General features: G+C 40.0%; 1 protein-coding gene across 3 annotated transcripts in view; it reads left to right on the top strand.

The window, feature by feature from the left end:
* Nucleotides 1-23484, top strand: part of LOC132300583 (protein ZINC INDUCED FACILITATOR-LIKE 1-like) — a 65209-nt gene that overhangs the window by 22951 nt on the left and 18774 nt on the right. For all 3 annotated transcript variants that reach the window (XM_059797742.1, XM_059797743.1, XM_059797741.1), the window contains exons 9-10: nucleotides 7810-7859; nucleotides 7970-8045. In XM_059797742.1, coding sequence (XP_059653725.1) covers nucleotides 7810-7859; nucleotides 7970-8045 — 126 coding nt within the window. The remainder of the gene's footprint in view (nucleotides 1-7809; nucleotides 7860-7969; nucleotides 8046-23484) is intronic.

Raw genomic sequence — 23484 nt, 5'->3', positions numbered from 1 at the left:
CGGTCTTGCATCATTTTGGTAGGATTTCATATTTGGATCATAAGCTTGGATTTCTTCATTTGAGGTAGGGAAGTCTAAACTACAATGTCTTGGTCTTTGTGAGTTTTCTACTATATGAATTTGTTGAAAATCATGATATATGTGAAAGTATTGTTAATTGCAAATTGACGTTCTTGAGATGGATTTGCTTCACATGATTTCATGCTATTTCTGTATGTGATGATGTGTTTAATTTGGGCTAAAGCATGCTATAAGGTTGATTTAAATACATATAGTTGAAATATAAAAAGAAGAAGGAGAGAATTGTGTAAAGGCTTGAATTAGATGAATTACTTATTCACAGCTCTATTATTTAAAAATAAAAAGAGCACATGCTCATATTATAAGAAAGGAAACTAAATCAAATCACAGTATATTCTAAAGCATATTCTATGGCATATTCCATAGCACAATCAAATCTCTGCTAATATGGTAAGTCATTCCATAAATCGTGGCTATCATATATGCTAACATATGCATAATCAAATCTCTGCTATTATGATAAGTCATTCCATAAATCGTGGCTATCATATATGCTAACACTCCCCCTCAAGTTGGTGCATGGATATTTGAAACGCCTAACTTGGACAATGCATTCTCAAACACAATCTTGCTGACGCCCTTTGTAATAATGTCTGTAAGCTGTTGAGAGCTTGTGACAAATGGAGTGCAAATTTGAACAGAGATGATCTTCTCTCGAATAAAGTGACGGTCCACCTCTATATGCTTAGTCCTGTTATGCTGAACGAGATTTTCTGTTATGCTAATGGCAAACTTGTTATGGCAGTAAAGTGAGAATGGAAGCGACACTGGAAGGCACAAGTCTGTCATCAAGGTTTTCAGCCATAGCAACTCACATACCCCAAGAGTCATAGGTCTATACTCTGCCTCTACACTAGATCGAGAGACAATATCCTGCTTCTTACTGCGCCAAGTAACTAAGTTACCACCAATAGTGGTACAATAACCCAAAGTTGACCTCCTTTTTGAAACTAATCCTGCATAATCAGCATCTGTCCAAGCCTCAACACGTAAGTGACCATGATTGGCAAACAAAATACCACGGCCCGGAAACCCTTTTAAGTAGCGAAGGATCCAAATAGTTGCATCAAGGTGAGGGGTACGCGGAGAGTGCATACTCACAACATAAGCAATGTCAGGTCGAGTCATGGATAAATAGATGAGCTTCCCTACAAGTCGTTGATACTGACTAACATTTAAAATCACCTCCCCCTCATAATCAGCCAACCGATGATTCTGCTCAATCGGAGTATCAGCAGGACGAGCGCCAAGTTGATCAGAAGCAGAAAGCAAGTCAAGAATATACTTGCGTTGAGAGATGAAAATGCCAGCCTTGGAGCGAGCCACCTCAATGCCCAAGAAGTACCGTAGGGGACCAAGATCCTTAATCTCAAACTAACAGCCAAGATAGCTCTTAACCTCAGCAATTCCGGTAGTATAATCTCCGGTAAGAACAATATCATCAACATACACAATGAGAGCAACTGTCTTACCGCTTGAATAACGTAAAAACAAGGTATAATCAGCTGCACTTTGATGGAAACCAAACTTGAGCATGGTAGTGCCAAAGCGATCTGACCAAGCTCGAGGAGACTGCTGAACGACAAAGACGACAGACCATACCAGAATGAGCTGGAGAACAAAAGCTTGGAAGAGGAACCATGTACACCTCCTCCTGCAAATCACCATTGAGAAAGGTATTCTTGGCATCTAACTGAAATAGAGGCCAAGATCGAATCGCAACAACGGAAAATAATACGCGGATGGTATTCATCTTGGCAACAGGGGCAAAAGTCTCCTGATAATATATGCCATAAGTCTGAGCATAAGCCTTGGCAACCAACCGGGCCTTGTAACGAGCAACTGACCCATCTGGATTATGCTTAACTGTAAACACCCAACGACAACCCACAGCTTTTCGTCCAATAGGAAGCGAAACCATGTCCCAAGTCTAATTTTTCTCAAGTGCTTGTAGTTCTTTTGTCATAGCATCACGCCATTGAGGTTGTGCTAGTGCATCTGCAACACTAGACGGAAGAGGAACCGAGGCAATAGAAACAAGAAAACTCTGATAGGAGGGTAAGAGAGCACAATCAGAAACAAAATTAGAAATAGGGTATGTACAAGAACGTTTACCCTTTCGAAGAGCAATGGGGCGATCATCAAGTGAAACAATAGCTTGAGAAGGCAGAGTTAGTGCCGAAGGAATAGGGCAGTCGATTGTGGGAGTAGAAGCTTGTACCAATTGTCTCCGACTATAAACCTGTGGAAAAGGAACAATACCCCTTGCTAGAGGGGTATCACGAGGAGGAATCATAGAAGACAAAACAGGTAAAGGTAGAGGAGTTGAAGACGGAAGAAGGTGATCATCCATTATATTAAATGGGGACCATTCACTTTGAGAACCAACTGAACCACTATAGTATGGTGTATGCTCAAAGAAAGGAACATCCATGGATATAAATCGCCGACGACTGGGAGGATGGTAACTCTTATAACCTTTTTAGAGAATAGCCCAAAAACATACTTCAAAGCCTTAGTGTTAAGCATTGTACTAGTCTGCCCCAACTATTGAACAAACCACACATACACGAAAACTCGCGGAGGAATAAAAAAAAGAGATGAATTGGGATGTAAGATTTAGAGTGGGGCAATAAAGTTAAGAACCCTAGAAGGAGTCCTATTAATGATGTAAACAACTGTAAGAACTACATCTCCCCAAAATGACCGGGATACATTCATACAAATGCAAATTACTCTGGCTAAGTCAAGGATGTGGCGAATCTTTCTCTCAGAACGGCGATTCTGTTGAGGAGTTTTAACATTAGCCATCTGATCCTCAATCCCAAATTCTGTACATAACCGCTGTACCTCCCTATAAGTGTACTCCATACTCTGGTCAGATCTGAATTTTTTTAATGGTAAGACCATATTTAGTCTGAACCATTGTCATAAAATTTTTAAAAAATGGTGTACGTCTCATTTTTGGTTTTCATAAGATAAACTCATGTAACACGACTATGATCATCAATGAACAACACGAAATATCGAAATCCAATACTAGAAGTAACTGGGCAAGGACCCCACATGTCTGAATGAACAAGATCAATAGGTGATAAAGCATATTTATTACTACTAGCAGAATAATTGGAACGAACATGTTTAGCCATATGACATGTCTCACAGGATAAATCTAACACTGCCACGTTACAAAATAAGGAAGGAAATAAATGTTTTAAATAACCGAAAGAAATATGTCTTAAACGCATGTGCCAACGCGCTGGGCTTTATTAAATGAAACAAAATTAGAAAATGAAGCTGAATGTGCTTGAGGTGATAAAGGAACATCCAACAGGTATAGACTGTCCACTTCACGCAAAGGAGCATCCAACAGGTAGAGACCATCCACTTCACGCCCACTGCCAATCGTCCGTTTCGACACCAGATCCTAAAAAATACAATGAGAGGGAAAGAACGTTACATTATAATTTAATTGTTTGGTAATGCTACTAATAGAAATAAGATTTGTAGTTAACTCTGGAACATGAAGTGTATCTGACAAAGTTAATAAAGGAGTAACTGATATGTGACCCTTCCCAGCAATGGAAAATGGAGAGCCATCCGCAAGGCATACCTTGTGATGGCATTGGAAGAATGAGGACATACTAGTCATATTGTCTGAAGCACCAGAATCAATGATCCATGGTGTCGAAGATGTAGATACGCTATGTGCAGATGTATTAGTATCTAAGTGGGCATAAGTAGAGGTTGGCTAAGATGATGCCTCCATTTGGTTGAAGAATTGTTTGAACTTGTCCAAATCAGCTTGAGTCAAGGTAACTGTGGCAGAAGTTGTAGAGGCAGAGTTGTCAGGAGTTGACAACGAGACTGGTTGTGTAACAGAATGTGCAGAGGATTAAGGTTGTTGTTTCTGTTGCGTTGGGCATCCATGTAGAGCATAACAACGAGATTTGATGTGACCAATTTTTCCACAATGGTCACACCGTCCACGTTGTCGTCCCAGAGGAGACCGGTGGTAGAGCTCTGAACTGACTGGGACGGTGTAGTTCCTGAAAGGTTGGGAACCCAAACTGACAATACATAGGAGTATGCATCCTCAAGAGTAAGGAATGAAGATAAGGCCAATAAATGAACACGAGTATACTCAAACTCGTCGTTCAACCCGGTAAGAAACTAAAACACTCTATCTTCTCCACAATCCCTGCATATAAAATTGCATCATCTGGATCCAAGAGTGGAAAGAATCATAATATGACATCTCCTCCCAAATAGTACGAAGATTGGCGATATAACCTGAAACTATCAAGTCACCCTGAGAAATCCTGATGATATCTCGCCCCAGCTGGAAAATCCGTGCATTATTCTGCCTCTGAGAATAAGTGCATTGAACTGAATCCCAAATCTACTTAGCAGTCTTCATAAACATATAGCCAACAGCTATGTTTGGTTGCATCGAATTGACTAGCCAAGACATAACCAAGAGTTGTCTGCAAACCATTGTGGATTTGCCTTCTCTGACTCAACTGGCTCTTTCTCACAACTAGTAATATAGCCAATCTTGCCTTTGCCACCAATGAACATCTTGGCAGACTGTGCCCAAATCAAATAGTTGGAACCATCCAACTTCACTGTGGTGATTTGGAGTCTTGGATTTTCTGATGAGTTAGTGGGGAAAAAAGCACCACCACCCACAGAACTTGAGCCAAGAGAATTAACAGTCGAGGACCTTGAATCTGCTATAATCTGTCACACGATAATAAAAAACTCCAAAAACACCACAAATTATGTTTATAAATCAAAGGGTCTCCTCAGACCATAAACAGTAACAATTTCTCGTCAGACCATTCCCGAAAAATCCAAATACATACTTTTTTTAAGGAGTGCTGCCCGCTTACATATAGACAACCTCCTTCTTAATATCCGGAACCTCTTTGTAGACTAAAGTTTTTTTTACCCAAGCCCTTCTAGGTGTTGTAGACCAACTATCTCAATTTACCCCATCCTAAAAGAGTAAAAGAGAAATTGTAAAACTTAAAAATACCTGTTTTCGATCACAAAACAACAACACCGAACAACATGTGTAGGCAACGTCACACGATGTCACAAATAGCCTAAGGTGGCTGTCACACAAGTAGTAAGGCTGCTGAAAGGTGTTGGCTCTGATACCAAGTAGAAATATAAAAGAAGGAGAGAATTATGTAAAGGCTTGAATGAGATGAATCATTCATTCACAACTCTAGTATTTATAGATAAAAAGAGCACATGCTCATATTACAAAAAAGGAAACTAAATCAAATCTAAATCAAATCACAGCATATTCTATAGCATAATCAAATCTCTGCTAATATGGTAAGTCATTCCATAAATTGTGGCTATCACATATGCTAACATATGCATAATCAAATCTCTGCTATTATGGTAAGTCATTCCATTAATCGTGGCTATCATATATGCTAACGCATATGTTGATTTCTTGAGAATTTATGAAGATGGTATATGTATATATTTGTTTTCTTGAGAAATGCTATGATGATGGTAAAGTATGTTGAATTCTTGAGAAATATTGATGATGGATATAGCATGCATTTCATGGACATTGGTTGGGTTCATGGGTTGGAAAGGATGTTTAAATGGTTTCCAACGATTTGTAAAAGTTGATTTTGAAAGCTTTGAAAGTTTTGAAAAGGATTTTTATTCGGAAAGGTTTTGTGAAAACGGACGCCATGGAGTTGTCATGTAATCCGGGTTCGAGATGGCTTGGACTTGTATAATTGAACTACCTAGGCGCCAAATGACGCTAGGGAGATGTCCTAGGTCAGGGATAGCTAGTCAATTCCCTTCGTGACGCCAAGGAGACGCCTATGGTCGGGTTGTGTTAACATTTTCGGTGTGGGTTGTGTTATGATGGATATAGTTTTGGGGAAATGGTGAGAGTGCATTCATGACATTCATTTTATCATTGAGAGGCGTGAAAATTCAATGTATGATGTCTGATTATTTTTCCCCATTATATGATCCCTCTTTCTTGTATCCTTTGCTTTGGTTCGATTCACGGGATTACAAGAGGTGTATTCTAGGCTATCCTTATTGAGCTGTTGTGCTCACCCTATATTTTAACATTTTCAGGAAAAAGAAACAGAATTGATGGAAGCTGTATCTTCATGGCCTTAGACGGGACTAGATATTTTGATGATTTGTATATGATTAATTCATGGTAGATGACCATTTTGTTTAAAGTTATGTATTCATGGCCATGGTGGCCTCATTCTTTGTAATTAATCCTGTAGACGTTGTATAAAAAGGATTTGTATAAATGGATCTTCAATGATGTATAAACGGCATGATTAATGGATGTAATTGCATGTTAATCTTGTATCTTTGATGATTCAATGCGATGTTTTCATGCTAAATGATGTTTATGGGGTTTAATTTTTCATGTTGGTTGCCTTGGGATTGCATTGGAATGGGTTTGGGAAGCAGACTTTTCGAACATTTCATCTTTGGGCATCATCTAACCGGTTAGATAGGGGTATTTACCCGATTAGATGAATGGCAGTATGTGGGCTTGATGGGATTCTCCCATCTAACCAGTTAAATGGGTATATCTAACCGGTTAAAAGGCAATCTACTCAGTTAGATGAATGGGCAGTAAGGAGGGGTGGGGGGGTTAGATGGCTCCTTCCATCTAACCGGTTAGAAGGGACCATCTAACCGGTTAGATGGCTATTTACCCGGTTAGATCGACCCTCCATTTTGACATGTACACTGGACTTGTCGTCTAACCGGTTAGATGAATTCATTTACCCGGTTAAATGAGCTGATATTTACTGTTTAACCCCATATTTCTGTATAATTACCCAATTACCCCCAGACTTCAACCAAAACATAGAATGATTATAGAAAATGACAGTTTTACTCCTGATGAGTTGTGAAGCCATAATAAGTGTAGTAAATGAGTATTTTGCCCCTTTGGGTTTTAAATCCTTAAATGACCATGGTAAAGGACTATTTTACCCTCTTTGGGTTCTAAGGCATTATCTGACCATGTCAAATGACCCTTTTGGGGGCTCTAGACCCACTGTGATGTTGTGAAATGACCTTATTACCCCTGGACTTCATATTAACCATTGGATGACTTTGTTAAATGACTGTTTTACCCTTGATGGGTCTTAAAGTATTAATTTAAGGTGAAATAATCATATTACCCTTGTGTGTCCTAGGGTTCGGGTGAGGACCCGGTTAGTGATCCAAATCCCCAGATTTGGGTCATTACACATAGGTTAATGATATAATTTATAATAACATATAAATATCTCAAAAAACAACAGTAGGCAAGGAATGTGATTTCATAATATAACATATTATTTGGGTGTCTTTTAGAACATTAAATCAATTTAGGGAGGTTGGTTTGGTCACCTACCTTTGAAGGATGGGAGCCCTTCCACTACATAACTTCTAAAGTCCAGTTGATGGGTCGCATTGCTTGGTCAATCACTCTCAATGCTCAAGGTGTTACACTCGCGCTTGAGAACCCAAACTCATACTGTTGATCCAGGCAACAACCTTTATTTTACAATTACTATGTGCATAATATGCTCTTTTTTAGATGTGAAGAACTTCTAAAGTGAATTCCTCCTGAATGTGTAATGTCGTTATTCATTTGTTTCCTCTTTATGCATGGTTTCCCATCACTAACTAAATTATGTTTTTTGGTGTTTGGTTTTCAAGCCTGCAGAGAAATATCCATCTATATTTTCCAGGGATTTTGTTTTTGGGAGGTAACTTTACTTCCACTGCTTTGTATTGTAATAATGCATCTTAAATATCTCATTTCAAAACTTCCTGTGTTCTAAATCTTTGTTGTTTCAAAAATTCACTTGTGGTGCAGATTTCCTTATTTCTTACCCTGCCTCTGCATATCACTTTTTGCATTAATTGTGACTATTGCTTCTTGTTGGCTTCCGGTGCGCTTCTTTATTAATCTAATATTGATGCCATTTATGTTATTATTGTATTTCTGATGCATCTTGCTCATCCTTGTCATTATTTCATTTCAACTTTTGCTACTTGGGATCTTCTTTAAATTGAACAAAGCTTACTCACTAAATTTTCTAGGGTAGCAAAAAATAATAATAATAGAAGAAATACTAGAGAAATATATAAAGGCTTGAATGAGAATTATCACTTATTCACAACTCTAGTACACTAAAAGAGCACATGTTAAAATTACAATAAAGGAAACCAAATAAAATAACTGCACATTCTATGACTAAATATATGCATAAATAAAGTCAAATTCCATGATTCTAGGTTAACATATCGCGGTTAATATTGTAAGTCACATCCCATCGTTCTAGGCTATCATATCTTAGTTAACACTTCTTCAAGTTGGTGCATGGATATCTGAGACGCCCAACTTGGACAATGCATCCTCAAACATGGTCTTGTGCATCCTCAAACACGGTCATGCTTACGCCCTTTGTAAGAATGTCTGCAAGCTACTGAGAGGTAGTAATAATAGTTGTGCAATTCTGATCGAAGATGATCTTCTCTCGAATGAAGTGCCGGTTAACCTATATATGCTTAGTCTTGTCATGCTGAATGGGATTTGTTGCAATGCTAATGGCAGACTTGTTGTCATAGTAAAGTGAGAATGGAAGTGACACTGGAAGGCACAAGTCTATCACCAACGTTTTCAGCCATAGAAATTCACACACTCCAAGAGCCATAGCCCTATACTCTGCCTCTACAATCGATCAAGATGCAACATCATGTATCTTACTGCGCCAAGTAACCAAGTTGCAACAACAATAGTATAGTAGCTAGAAGTTGACCTCCTATCCGAAATTGATCTTGCATAATCAGCATATGTCCATGCCTCAACCCCTAAGTGACCATCATCTGCAGACAAAAAGGCTGCCTGGACACCCTTTCAGGTGACGAAGGATCTAAATAGCTGCATCAAGGTGAGGGGTGCGAGGAGAGTGCATGAATTTACTCACTACACTCACAGCATAAGCAATGTCAGGTGAAGTCATGGATAGATAGATGAGCTTCCCAACAAGCTACTGATACTATTGATACTGACCAACATTCGACAATAACTCCCCCTAAGAATCATTCAACCGATGATTTTGCTCAATCAGAGTGTTAGCACGGCAAGCGCTAAGTTGGTCAGAAGCAAAAAGCAAGTCAAGAACATAATTGGGCTAAGAGATGAAAATAGCAGCCTTGGAGCGAGCCACCTCAATACCCAAGAAATATCGAAGGGGACCAAGATCCTTAATCTCAAACTGGTGGCCAAGATAGCTCTTAACCTCAACAATCCCGATAGTGTCTATCTCTGGTAAGAACAATATCATCCACATACATAATGAGAACAAATGTCTTACCACATGAATACCACCTGAATAGTGTAACACTAAGGTATGTCCAGCTGCACTTTGATGGAAAAACTTATGGTAGTGCCAAAGTGATCGGACCAAGTTTAAGGGGATTGCTTGAGGCCATACAAGGAACTACGAAGATGACAGACCATCTCGGAATGAGCAGGAGGCGAAATCTCGAAGGGGGAACCATGTACACCTCCTCATGTAAGTCACCATTGAGAAAGACATTCTTGACATCTAACTGAAATAGAGGCCAAGAACGAATTGCATCAAGGGAAAATAATATACGGATGGTGTTCATCTTGGCAATAGGGGCAAAAGTCTCCTGGTGACCTATGCCATAGGTCTAAGCATAACCCTTGGCAATTAATCGGGCCTAATAGCAAGCAACTAAGCTGTCTGAATTATGCCTAATTGCAAACATCTAACAATAGGCCACAACCTTTTGTCCAAGAGGAAGCAGAACCATGTCTCAAGTCTGATTTTTCTCTTTTAGAATGTATATATGTAATTTATATTCCTTCTAGGGACAGATTGGTCTTTTTGGTGGACTTCCAACTTTTATATTATACATATACCTACACAAGTGAGAGAAGAAACGAGATAACCTCACACAAAATTCCCCAAACAGTATCATCAAGTTCTTTTTTCTTTGAACCCTAATTTTAACATGGTATTAAAGAGGGTTGAGATCAATGCCATTGGCATTTGAGCTGCAAATGAGCCGAAATGAGCTTTAGGCTGCTCGGGCTCGTCTCACCTAGGCCAAAGAGCTGCTCAGTCTCGGCTCGAGCTCAAGCGAGCTCGGGCTAGCCAAGCTTGAGCTCGGGCTCGTGTGTGGGTGTGGCTCGAACATACGTGTGGGTGTGCGTATATATATATATCATGGTCTCCTATTCATTAACCATCTTCTCTGATTGTGTATATATATATCTATATATCAAACGAATCAACATACTGAGACAAAAAAAAAAAAAAAAAAAAAAAAATTCTCCACCAATCTTATTCAAATTGACTTCCAATTTCACCAATTAATCACCCATCTTCAGCAATTTTCAGCATCTTCTCCGCAAACTTCAAATCTTCATCAAGGGAATTTATATATATATATATATATTGAGATAGGGGGAGAGAGAGAGGGAGATAGAGAGAGAAAGAGAGAGAACGAGCCCTAATGTTGCCTGTAGAGTCGGGAAGGATTGCTGTTGTAGAAGCTTCGTTGCCACTTGCTGCTGTGTTTCAGGGTTTTCTATTTAACCCTTTATTCCTTTAACATGCTGATACTATACGCAGCACTATATTCAATGGCTGAGATGAAGTATGATTTGGGCTAGTGGGCTTTTTAGTTAAATGGACTCTATTTGTCAAATGGATTTCTAACTAATGTATTAATTGGGCCAATGAAATATGTATGAATTTGGACTACACTTGTATATATGGGTTAGGCTTTTTTTTTTTTGATAAGTAATAATAACATAAAAAAGGCGTTCAAAAGGGGAACACGTCCCTTATACAAAAATGGAACCGGGACTAAGGCCCCAAAGAATCCAAAAAAATAATTAAATCATCAGAAGAAGAGCAAGAACTCCTCTTCACATAATTAAAAAGAGAACGAAGAATGTGATGTTTCACCATTGCCGTAGACGACTCTTTATCTTCAAACATTCTACTATTTCTCTCCTTCCAAATGCACCACCAACACAATGTGGGACAACTCTCCAGAAATCGCGTACATCCCTTCTCACACGACATCCTCTCCATACATGAATCAATTCCTTAGTAGATTGTGGCATTACCCGACACATGCTAAACAACCCAAAAATAAGATTCCAATAGTCATTCGCCACAGGGCAATGCATAAGGAGGTGATCAACAGACTCCCCATCTTTCTTACATAGACAACACCGATTAACAATACAATTGCCCCTTTTCCTTAAATTATCAATTGTAAAAATCTTTCCCCAAACAGCAGTCCAAACAAAGAAAGCCACCCTAGTTGGAGCCATGGATTGCCAAATAGTTTTCCATGGGAAATCATAATTAACAAAATGAGATAGACATAAGAACAGGGATCTTACTTCGAAACGACCGTGGGAAGAAGGAACCCAAATCAAATCATCATTTTCTCTGCCAACACCCTCCTGCCGATACAGAAGATCCAAAAAAACACATACCTCATCCATCTCCTAATCTTGATAAGAGCGCCGAAAGTGCACATCCCACGTAATCCCATTGCTATCAAGACGATAACAATCAGCTACAAAGGCGTGTTTATCAACTGCAATACTAAATAATCTAAGAAATGAACGAGATAGTGGCTGATCACCACACCAATGATCTTCCTAAAACCGAATGCGACGTCCATCACGAACTTTGAATCTGATATGAGCAGAAAAGGCGTCCCAATCCTTCCGAATAGACTTCCACATCCCTACTCCTCCCACAAGAGTAACCGGACGTGTAGACCAGCCTCCATCTTCTTCCCCAAACCGACAGGAAACTAACCTGCGCCAAGGACGGTGTCTTTCCCTTCCATATCTCCATAACCATTTACCCAGGAGGGCTTGATTGAAAGGAACTATTCGTCTTATGCCAAGTCCACCCAAATTCACAGGCTTGCAAACTTGCTCCCATCTGACAAGGTGATACTTGAACTCATCTTCCCTTCCTCCCCATAGGAAATCCTTTTGGATTTTTTCAATCCTATCTGCAACGGAACAAGGAATTTGAAACATAGAAAGAAAATAAGTGGGAAGGCTTGATAACGTACTCTTAATAAGAGTAACTTTACCCCCCTTGGACAAATATTGCTTTTTCCATCCTGCTAATCTCTTTGCATACCTGTCAATCACTGAATCCCAACTCCCCACTATCCTTGAAGAGACCCCTAAGGGCAACCCCAAATAAGGAATAGGAAAAGAACCCACCCTACATCCAAGAATTGCAGCTAAGAAGGAGATATCGTGAACGTTCCCTACTGGGACAAGCACACTTTTAGCCACATTGACCTTTAGCCCAGAGACCGCCTGAAAACAAGTTAGGATGCACCTCAAATAACGAAGTTGAGACACATCAGCATCACAAAAAACCAGGGTATTGTCTGCGAAAAGTAAATGAGAAATCTCCATCTGATAGGCTAAATCTCTACCCACTCTGAAACCCTTAATAAAGCCAAGGTCCTCTGCCGTGCGCATAAGTCTGCTTAAACCCTCCATAACAACAAGAAAGAGGAAAGATGACAAAGGATCACCTTGTCTTATGCCCTGGGTGTAACCAAAGAAACCAGCGGGAGAGCCATTCACAAGAATAGAAAACTTGACAGATGAAAGACAAGTCTCGATCCACTTCCTCCATTTGCTTCCAAACCCCATTCTTTGTAACAAATAGAGTAGGAAATTCCAATTCACATGATTGTATGCTTTCTCAATATTAAGTTTGCATAAAACTCCAGGAATACCGCTTTGCAATCTGGAATCCACACATTCGCCAGCAATAAGAACTGAATCAAGAATTTGTCGTCCTCCAACAAAGGCGTTCTGGGAGTCCGAAATAATCCCATCCATTACTTCCCTCGTCTTTAGAGCAAGCACCTTAGCAATAAGTTTGTAAATACAACCCACCAAACTAATTGGACGAAAATCCTTTATGTCAGAAGCGCCTCCCTTCTTGGGGATAAGGGCAATAAATGAAGCATAAAGCGACTTCCCAAAGACGCTAGAAGAATGAAATTCTTGAAAAGTACCCATTACCTCATATTTTACTATCACCCAACTTTCTAACAAAAAACGCATAGTAAAATCATCAGGCCCCAGAGCTTTATCCCCATTACAACTTGATAAAGCCTTTAGAACTTCTTCTTCAATAAAAGGATTCTCAATCCTATCTTTGTCCAGCTCAGATATAGCCTCAAAATGGAGACCATCAAGTTTGGGTCTCCAAACTAAAGGCTCAGTGTAAAGCTTATGATAAAAAGAAGCAATCCCGTTACGCACCTCCTCTTCTCTCCACAACTCCACACCTTCCACCCGAATTCTTCCAATATGATTACTCCTCCTATGAGCATTAGCTAATCTGTGGAAGAATTTTGTGTTCCTATCCCCTTCTTTTAGCCAAAGAGCTCGAGATTTTTGTCTCCACAAGATCTCCTCCATATAAGCAATCTCAGTAAGAACCGCCTGACAGGAGACTCTCCTAGAACGTAGAGACTCCACATCCCCACCTGCCTCCTCAAGATAGTCAATCTTGGAAAAATCAGCAAGGAATCTGTTCTTCCTCCATTCCAGATTCCCGAAAACATCCTTGTTCCACTGCTTAAGAGTGAATTTGAGAGCTCTTAACTTCTTTGTTATTATGAAACTGGGCGATCCTGAAACACTGACTCCCTCCCACCAAGATCTGACTTGCTTTTGGAAATCCTCTGCACGTAGCCACATATTCTCAAATCTAAACGGGGTTCTTCGAGAACACAAGCCCCCACAATCCAAGACCAAAGGAACATGATTAGAGATGACCCTTGCTAACACCGCCTGAACGACATCTGGGAATTTCTCTTCCCACGTCCCAGAAATTAGAAATCTATCCAGTCCTAAAAGAGTGATTGGATCCTTACCATTCAACCAAGTATAGGCTGCACCTTCCATTGGTAAGTCAACTAGAAGATGCTCATCAATAAAATCAGAAAATTGATCCATTTCCAGTGACCTTCTTCCCCCTGTAGACCTCTCTGACGGGGACCTGACAGAGTTGAAATCTCCTCCCAAACACCAAGGGAGAGACCACATTCCTTGGACATGACTAAGCTCCTCCCAAAAGATGGGTCGCTCATCATCAATAACCGGTCCATAGACTCCAGTAAAAACCCATCTGAAATTGTCCTCTTCCATATTAAATAGACAAGACACAGAAAATCTCCCATCCACACGTCCGTTCTTGATAACCATTTGCTGTCCCACATGATTAAGATCCCACCCGAAGTACCTATGGCATTCAAAGCCTCCCATTCCACAAACCTTCCTCCCCACAAACTCCTAACCACCTCGTTAGAAATAGATGCCAGCTTGGTTTCTTGTAAACAAATAACTTGGGCACCCCACTTCCTTAAAGCTACCTTCACCACCCTTCTCTTGTTCGGATCATTGAGACCTCGAACATTCCATGTAATGATTTGTAGCTTCATTAAAAACCTGATAAAAATATCTCCCCTCCACCCTTCTGAAGACTCCTACTCCTGGTCCTTCCCCTTTCCTTCACCACTTCTCTTTTCCCTTCATAGTTGACTTCAGAAATAAGATTCTTTATCTCCTTTGCTCCTTTCCAAGACGATAAAGGCCTCTTGTTCATAACTTCATTGGTCATTGCGATCTCTCTCCCTTCCACAATTGCTTGAAGGATAGATAACGTCTGATCTTCATTACCTTCTGAAGAGACTCCCAACAGCTCATTAGTGACTCCAATATTGTCAACAACCCAATCTTTCCCCAAATCAGCAACCTCTTCATCAGGTCGCACCATGGCCAATGGTTTGTCCTCTAGAATTTTAGAACCATTCTCCATCCAGGGTGCAAGCTCTTTGGAATTGACCTGTTGGAGAAGTTTGGAATCATCAACCGCCTCCTCTGCAAACTCTCTATCATTCTCATAAAAAGAATCTGAATCTGTAGCAAAATCATTCCCCTCAACCGCTGCAGAAGGCTTGCAGTTGAAGCCTTTCAAAGCTGCATTTAATTGAAGCTCATTGAACAGAGCTACAGCCTCATCATTGGATAACTGAAAATGCAAATCTTTGCCCACACAGACTGTAACCCCTTCATAAAATTTCTTAACTGCACAATCAGTGATTTCCATCTACCTAGAAACACCAGAAACACTGTCTTCTTTTCCTTCTGTATTCAGCCCATGCATAAGGCCATTTCCACAGTCCATTACCGATAGCCCACACCTCTTTTCCACTTCAGTCACAACGCCGACACTCCTCAACACCTCACTAGAAGGGGTAGAAGAAGAGGATGGAATATTAAAGCTGTGAGAATGTGAAGCTGAAGGTATACCTGGAACGAGAGAAGAAGTCCACTTCTGTTTTTCTTTTCGGGACCATCTAACACCACTGTGAAAGTCCCGAGATGAAGATCTGAAAATTCGTCCCTTCGTCTATGTAGAATTAGAAAGGGATGAAGATGAGATGCCTGCACAACACTGAGAATGACGCGATCCCTTCTTAATAGGACCTCCACCAATGCGGCAACAAATAAATCCCTCCATCTCTTCTTCTCCGATGAATTCCAGAAAGTTGCAAAGGTTTTGTTGGAACGACGGCTTTGTGAATGGCTTATTTCAGTGGAAGTAGGTGGGCTGGGCTTAGAGTTAATAAGAGAAACTAAGATTTTATTATTGGCCCTTGTAAAACCTTTCTCTTCAAGTTGCTTAAAGAATGTGGGCTGGGCTTGTTTTGAAAGGAAACAGGCCATCGTTGAACAGCCTTCTTAAACTCCTGTGGGCCATGATTAACTAGCGGCCCACTTGTCATGTTTGGCCCATAGACCTTTGTAGATCCACATTTTGTCCCAGCTAAATCCGTAACATAAAAATCATCTTCAATGCCATGATTGTGGCCACGTGTTTGGTATCTGTTAGCGCAGATATTACGAGGGAACAAAAGGCGATGACTGAGGGCTTGATTGACACGAGTCTTGGAACTATCTCGTCTATGTGCTTTTGGCACGTGAGAAGGCAGTCGCCTCTTTCCTTCAACGCCTTGGTGGTTCAGTGGTTTCCGGCGGCTACCTGTAGTTGCAACAACCAGGATGTGAGGGCCTTCTCCAAGACCATAGTAGGATTTCGGAAGGATGCGAGGTGTGATTTTCTCTGTCAGATTAACCCTGAAGGCCACAAGTTGGTCCTCAACAAAAACATACTCAGGTATCACTTTTCCGACGGAGACATTGAGGAGGATTCTCTGTCCATTCGCCGAGACGTCTGCCTCGACACCTCGAAATCCACCACATAAGTTCCCAATTGCTTCAAATAGCTTGTTACACCAGAGATGGAGAGGCAAACCAAACAAGATCACCCTTCGTATTATTCTCTCTTTTACAGCAGAACATCCAGTTGTGAAGGACCAAATGTCGATGGATAACAAAGCTTCACCCCATCTCTTCCTCCCTTTATCCAAAACCCTTAAGGCCTCAACTTCCGATGGAAACTTGAATAAAAGCAGATCGTCGGGCAAAGGAGAAACTTTCACCCCGCTTGATACCTTCCAAGTTTTCGACGCCCAAGCCTCAATCCCGTCAGTACTCCCCACGTCTCTATCAAAGCGACCTACTAGGCATGATCGCAAGGCAGATTCTCGCTCCTTGATGCTTTGATGATCAACCCTAAAAACCAGATCATTGCCTATAGAGCAGCTTTTGATTTCTCCATGAAGGTTGAGACGTGGTAAAGTCACAACACTGAGATAGGATCGATGCATATCACGGTTCCTTACCAACAAATCGGAGAACCAGTAGCACAACTCGAACGTAAACGGCTGACGCCAGACTGAAAGACTCCGACGTCAAAAAGAAAAAAAAGAGAAGAGAGAAAAGTCAAAAACGAGGTTAGGCTTTTAAATATTATAATTTAAATATAATATTATTTTTATGTAAATGAGCCTGCTCACGTGCTCACAAGTCGAGCTTAACATTGTTCATGCTCGGCTCGTTTACTAAACGATCCTGGAAAATGAGCTTAAGCTCGGCATATTTACTAAACGAACGAGCTAGAGCTGAACTTTTAACGAGCCGAGCTCGAGCTGTAAATGAACAGCTTGATTCATTTCCAGCCCTAATTGGCATGTGAGATTGAAATCCTGTTTTTGTGTTTATGATCTCAGTCATTGTTCTAGTCATCATTCTCATCCAGATCGTGATTTAAACAGTTGGATTGTCGACGTCCACCATCACTGGTAGTCGTCGTTGTCACTTTCCCTACCATCGTTGTTGTCGCCTCAGTCCATTATTGTCGTCATCACAGTCCATCTTCATCACTGTCGTCATCAATGTTATACATATATATATACACAGTAGTTGAAGATCGTACAGAGTTTTTGAGGGAGATTGGGTGTCTTTGGTTCTGAATAATTGTTGTCCCAAGTCAGAATAAAATTTTGGTTTTGGTTGTGCTTTGGCCCACCTAGTATGACCCGATTGCAGCAGCCCAATCTAACGACACTTTTGAGGTAACTGATCCAACTCAAACAGATCAGTTTAAACAACTCAAACGTTGTTGTTGTTAATTTTTTTTTTTTTTTTTCTTGGCTGGTTCACTCAATTTTCAACCAGTTCAGGGATTTTTCAGTTGGTTCAGGTTAGTTTGTCGGTTTATTTTCACCTATGCAGTGCATTTTCTGCTGGTTCAGTTCCCCTTTTCCATCTTTTCGGAATGTCCACAATGGTATTGCTGCACTTAGTAGGGATTCTACATCTCGCTTGTGGGAATTATAGTCCACTGTGGAGCGGACTTTCTTTGAGTTGAATTTTTAACCAGTTCAGTGCATCGCGTGGCATCTCTTTTCTCTTCATTTTACCCTTGAATCAATTTCATCCTTTGCTCTCTTGTTTTTTATTTATAGACCAATTTGTGCACAAATGAGGGAAGTGTTGACATATATAGATAATTAGCTGTATTGTTGACTATATAATTGTTAACATAAATAGATAATTAGTTGTACATGTGCTGATTAGGTGTTGATTAGCATAGGAGCTGATTTTTAGTCTTTAATTTCTTTCTTTGTAATTATTTCTGTACTATTTAAATCCTCCACAAGGAGAAGAATAAATACGGAGAATTATTCTATTCCTTTATCTCTAGAAATATCTTCATGGTATCAGAGCCATCTAGAAAGGAATTTTAAAATCCTATTTTTCTTTTAGGGTTTTCTGCAAATACATCTTATTACCCAAACACCAATTTTTTTCTATCACCCCAGAACCTACCAACAACCTTGCCCACCACCACGGACCAGGTATCCTTATTTGACTTCATGGCAGACAAGATTGAAACCTCTGTGACTTCTGAGATTGATTCTCAGACTCTAATGATTCCTCCAACCGCATCTAACCCGCATCAAGATCTGATGAATGTCTGGTTGATGCCTCATAAACTTGATGGCACCAATTATCTAGCTTGGTCACACTTTGTGAAGCTGTATAGTACCGGCAAAGGCCGGTTGGGGTATTTAACTGGGAAAAACCCCAACCTGCGATCAATGACCCAACTTTCACGACTTGGGTTGCAAAAGATGCAATGCTCTACTCTTGTCTCCTCCAAATTATGACCTCTGATCTTAGTCTTGGGTATATACGGCTCAAGTCCAGTAAAGATATTTGGGATGCAGTATCTCAGACTTATTCTGTGGGAGGAAATGAGGCATAAATTTATGAGTTGAAGCGCAGTATTCAGGCTACTACTCAGCAGGGAAGGACATTGGAGGCATATTACAATGCCCAAGCTTTGTGGCAAGAACTCGACTATTATCAGCCTTGTGAAATGGAATGTGTTGTTGATACCGCTCTGTTGAATAAGTGGATTGAAAAAGAACACGTTTTTAAGTTTCTTGCTGGTCTTAACCTAGATCTGGACCAAATAAGGACTCATGCACTTGGAAAAGATCCGTTTCCTTCTTTACGTGATGCCTATGCTTATGTGTGTACCCAGGCCCTTCGACTATCTACTATGCTCATGCCACCTTCTCCAGAAGGATCTGCTTTGGTTTCTACCACAAGTCAATCACCTCGGGTATCATCAGCACATCAACCCGATCGTCCACCAACTGCAACATCTGGTAATGTCGCTAAAACTACTAAATCTGATGACAAAGATTGTTTGGTTTGTGATTATTGTAACCAGACTAGACATGTGACAAAGGTGAAGGCAGTAATGGCAGAAAAGGGAGTCGTTCTAGCTCCAAGGCTCATTATACCTCTTCCAGTAATAAGAACAATGACCAATCTGCTGCTAAGTTCTCTTCTGGTCAGATGGAACAAATGATTGAGGAGTGTGCTCATTTGCTCTCTACTAAAGGGTTCAGTTCTTTAGCCACGTCCTCAGGTAACCTTGGTTATTGTTTTAGTGTATCCGGTAAGTCTTCCTCAGAATCTTGGGTTATAAATATAGGGGCAACTGATCACATGACCTCTACATCTCATTTTTTCTCATGTTATTCCTCACCTACTAAAACTTGTGTTAAAACTGCTGATGGTTCACCAACCCCTGTGGCTGGTGAAGGTTGAGTCACTCTTTCTGATTCTTTGTCCTTTTCCAATGTTCTTCATGTGCCTAGATTGTCCAATAATCTACTGTCTATCAGTCAACTTACTAATACCTTAAATTGTTCTGTCACGTTTTTTGACACTCATTGTATATTTCAGGATCTCCGGACGGGGGCGAGGATTGGTCATGGTATTGAACAAGGTGGCCTTTATCTCTTAGATGTACCAGCTGCTTCAACCTCAGTTCATGCTGTGCAATCCACTACTGGTTCATCCTATAACATTTGGTTATGGCACAAGCGTTTAGGACATTTGTCATCTTATTATTTAAAAAAATTGTTTCCTTCTTTATTTTTTGCTGTTGATGTTTCTTAATTTCAATGTGAAACTTGTGAACTTGCTAAACATCATCGGGTACCTTTTCCATTAAGTATTAATAAAAGTGCATTTCCTTTTGCTCTTGTTCATAGTGATGTTTGGGGCCCTTCTCGTGTGACTAATCTGTTAGATGCTAAATGGTTTGTCACATTCATTGATGACTACTCCCGAGTTACTTGGGTTTATCTGATAAAGGAAAAAAGTGAAGTTTTCTCTATTTTTAAGTCCTTTCATCAAATGATCCATACACAGTACAATTCAAAGACAAAAGTCTTCCGCCCTGATAATGGGGGGTGAGTACATTTATTCGGGTCTTCAATCATATTTTTCTAACCATGGCATTATTCATCAAACTTCTTGCACTGATACCCCTCAACAGAATGGAGTAGCTAAACGGAAAAATCGTCATCTTCTCGAAGTAACCTGTTCTCTGCTTCTATCCATGACAATATCAAAGTCATATTGGGGGGAGACTGTCCTCACAGCAGCCTCTTTGATCAATCGGATGCCTTCCAGAGTTCTTCAATACCAAACTCCACTTCAGGTCTTCACTATTTCTTGCTCGCCATCTACTATTAATCATCTTCCTTCTCGAGTCTTTGGTTGTATAAGCTTTGTCCATGTACACCACAGTGGTAAGCTTAACCCTCATTCCCTCAAATGCATTTTTCTCGGTTATTCTGCTACTTAGAAGGGTTACAAGTGTTATTACCCTCCGTCAAAAAAATTCTTTGTCTCTATGGATGTTACTTTTCACGAGGAACGAGCCTATTTTTCTAGTCTTACTTCTACGACTTCTCTTCAGGGGGAGACCTTGAGTAGTGAAGAAAAGTTTTATATTGTGCCTATGTTTGAAATAGAGAGTGGAAATGAAACAAATGAAAAAAAAATGAAAAAGCAGAAGGTGGTTCTTTGACTCTCCCTCCAAAAGGTCATCATATGTCTCCATTTGAGCTGGTATATCTAAGAAAAGAAAAGGTACCTCTGGAGCAAAATGATCAGTCTGCCCCGACAGCAAGTAATCCTGAGGTAGAGTCTATTGAATCTCCATTCTCTTTTGTTGATAATAGTTCTGTAGATCCTAATGCTTCAGATGATTCTAATGTTGTTAATGACTTAGAATTGCCTATTGCCTTGAGAAAATCACATCGTACTTGTCAGTCAAAATATAAATATCCTATTTCAAGTTTTATGTCTTCTTATCGTCTCTCACCATCCTTTAAGGCTTTTTCCCGTCAATTGTCTTCTGTATCTGTTCCTAAAAAATTACAGGATGCACTTGACAAACCAAGGTGGAAAGAGGCAATGGTTGAAGAATTGAGAGCTCTCCGAAAAAACTCTACGTGGGAGTTAGTGGAGTTACTAAAAGGGAAGAAAACTGATGGCTGCAAATGGGTGTTTACCATAAAGCATAAGGCAGATGGGTCGATTGATCGATATAAGGCAAGATTGGTGGCAAAGGGCTATACTCAGACATATGGCATTGACTATCAGGAGATGTTTGCTCCAGTTGTGAAAATGAATACTATTCGGGTTTTGTTATCTTTAGCAGCTAACCTAGAGTGGACTCTCCATCAGTTTGATGTTAAGAATGCGTTCCTCCATGGCAATCTAGAGGAGGAAGTGTACATGGTTTGGTAGATTAAGAAAATCATAGTGATGAAAGTACCAATAAAGGGAAAGTATGCAGACTAAGAAAATCATTATATCGCCTGAAACAATCTCCTAGAGCATGGTTTGGTAGATTTGCACATGCTATGCAGACGTATGGATATCATCCCAGTCAAGCAGATCATACATTATTCCTTTGACACTCTCGGGGAGGTAGAATTACAGTTGTTATTGTCTATGTGGATGATATCATCATCACTGGGGATGATACCGAGGAGATTAGGAGACTAAAGATACATTTGGCCAAGGAATTTGAAATTAAAGACTTGGGTGTCCTGCGGTATTTTCTAGGTATTGATGTGGCTCATTCAAAGTAGGGAATCTTTGTTTCACAGAGAAAGTATGTACTTGATCTTTTAACTGAGAGAGGAATGTTAGCCTGCAAGCCTGTGGATACTCCTATTGAACAGAATCATAGATTAGGTGAACAGACTGATGATACACCAGTTGACAGAGAGAGTATTAGAGGTTGGTTGGAAAACTAATATATTTGTCCCATTCACGACCTGATATAGCCTATGCAGTGAGTGTTGTCAGTCAGTTTATGCACGAGCCACATGAAGTTCATATGTAGGCAGTAAAGAGGATACTTAAATACTTGAAATCAGCACTTGGTAAGGGTCTTTTGTTTTCAAAAGATGATCACTCTGCAGTAGAGGCCTATACAGATGTTGATTGGGCAAGTTCTATTTCAAAACGAAGATCAACTACGGGATATTGCACATTTGTGGGTGGCAATCTAGTTACTTGGCGGAGTAAGAAGCAATCGGTTGTGGCCAGGTCTAGTGCCGAGGTTGAATTCAAAGCTATGGCCCACAGTGTGTGTGAATTATTATGGTTGAAGATCCTATTGGGAGAATTGAGGATTGCTTGTCAAAGTCCCATGAAGCTATTTTGTGATAACAAGGCGGCCATCAGCATTGCTCATAATCCTGTGCAACATGATCGGACTAAACATGTTGAGATTGACAGGCACTTTATCAAAGAGAAGTTAACTGAAGGTGTGATTTGAACTCCCTATGTGAGGACCGAGGATCAACTTGCTGATATTTTGACCAAGGGAGTCTCTAGCAAAGTGTTCAATTCTGCTCTTGCCAAGCTGAGAATCCGGGACATGTATTTTCCAGCTTGAGGGGGAGTGTTGATGTATATAGATAATTAGCTGTATTGTTGACTATATAACTATTAACATAAATAGATAATTAGCTGTACATCTACTGATTAGGTGTTGATTAGCATAGTTATAGGAGCTGATTTTTAGTCTTTAATTTCTTTCCTTCTTTGTAATTATTTGTGTACTATTTAAACCTCCACAAGGAGAAGAATAAACATGGAGAATTATTCCTATTCCTTTACTTATAGAAATATCTTCAGGAAGGACATGATCAAGGTAGGGAACCACAGAGGTGCACGTATTGTGGTCATACAACTCATACCATCAATAACTGTTGGGATCTTCGTGGCAAACCGTCTGGCAATGCAAATCTACCTTCCTATAAGGAGAATGTTTCCTACATAGCTGGTTAAATAAGAGAGTGTAGACTTAGGTGGTATGTACATATACAATGTAAACCCATAGTTGCACCAATCACAAAAATGTTAGAATGTATATATGTAATTTATATTTCTTCTAGGGACATATTAGTCTTGTCAGTGTAATTCCAATTGAGATATATATAGATATACACAAGTGAGAGAAGAAAAGAAATAATCTGTCA

Source organism: Cornus florida, unplaced genomic scaffold (assembly GCF_030987335.1).
Source record: "Cornus florida cultivar Cherokee Brave unplaced genomic scaffold, ASM3098733v1 CherokeeBrave_3.0.0_Hap2_Chr03, whole genome shotgun sequence".
NCBI lineage: Eukaryota > Viridiplantae > Streptophyta > Magnoliopsida > Cornales > Cornaceae > Cornus > Cornus florida.
This window is presented reverse-complemented; position numbering and strand designations above follow the sequence as displayed.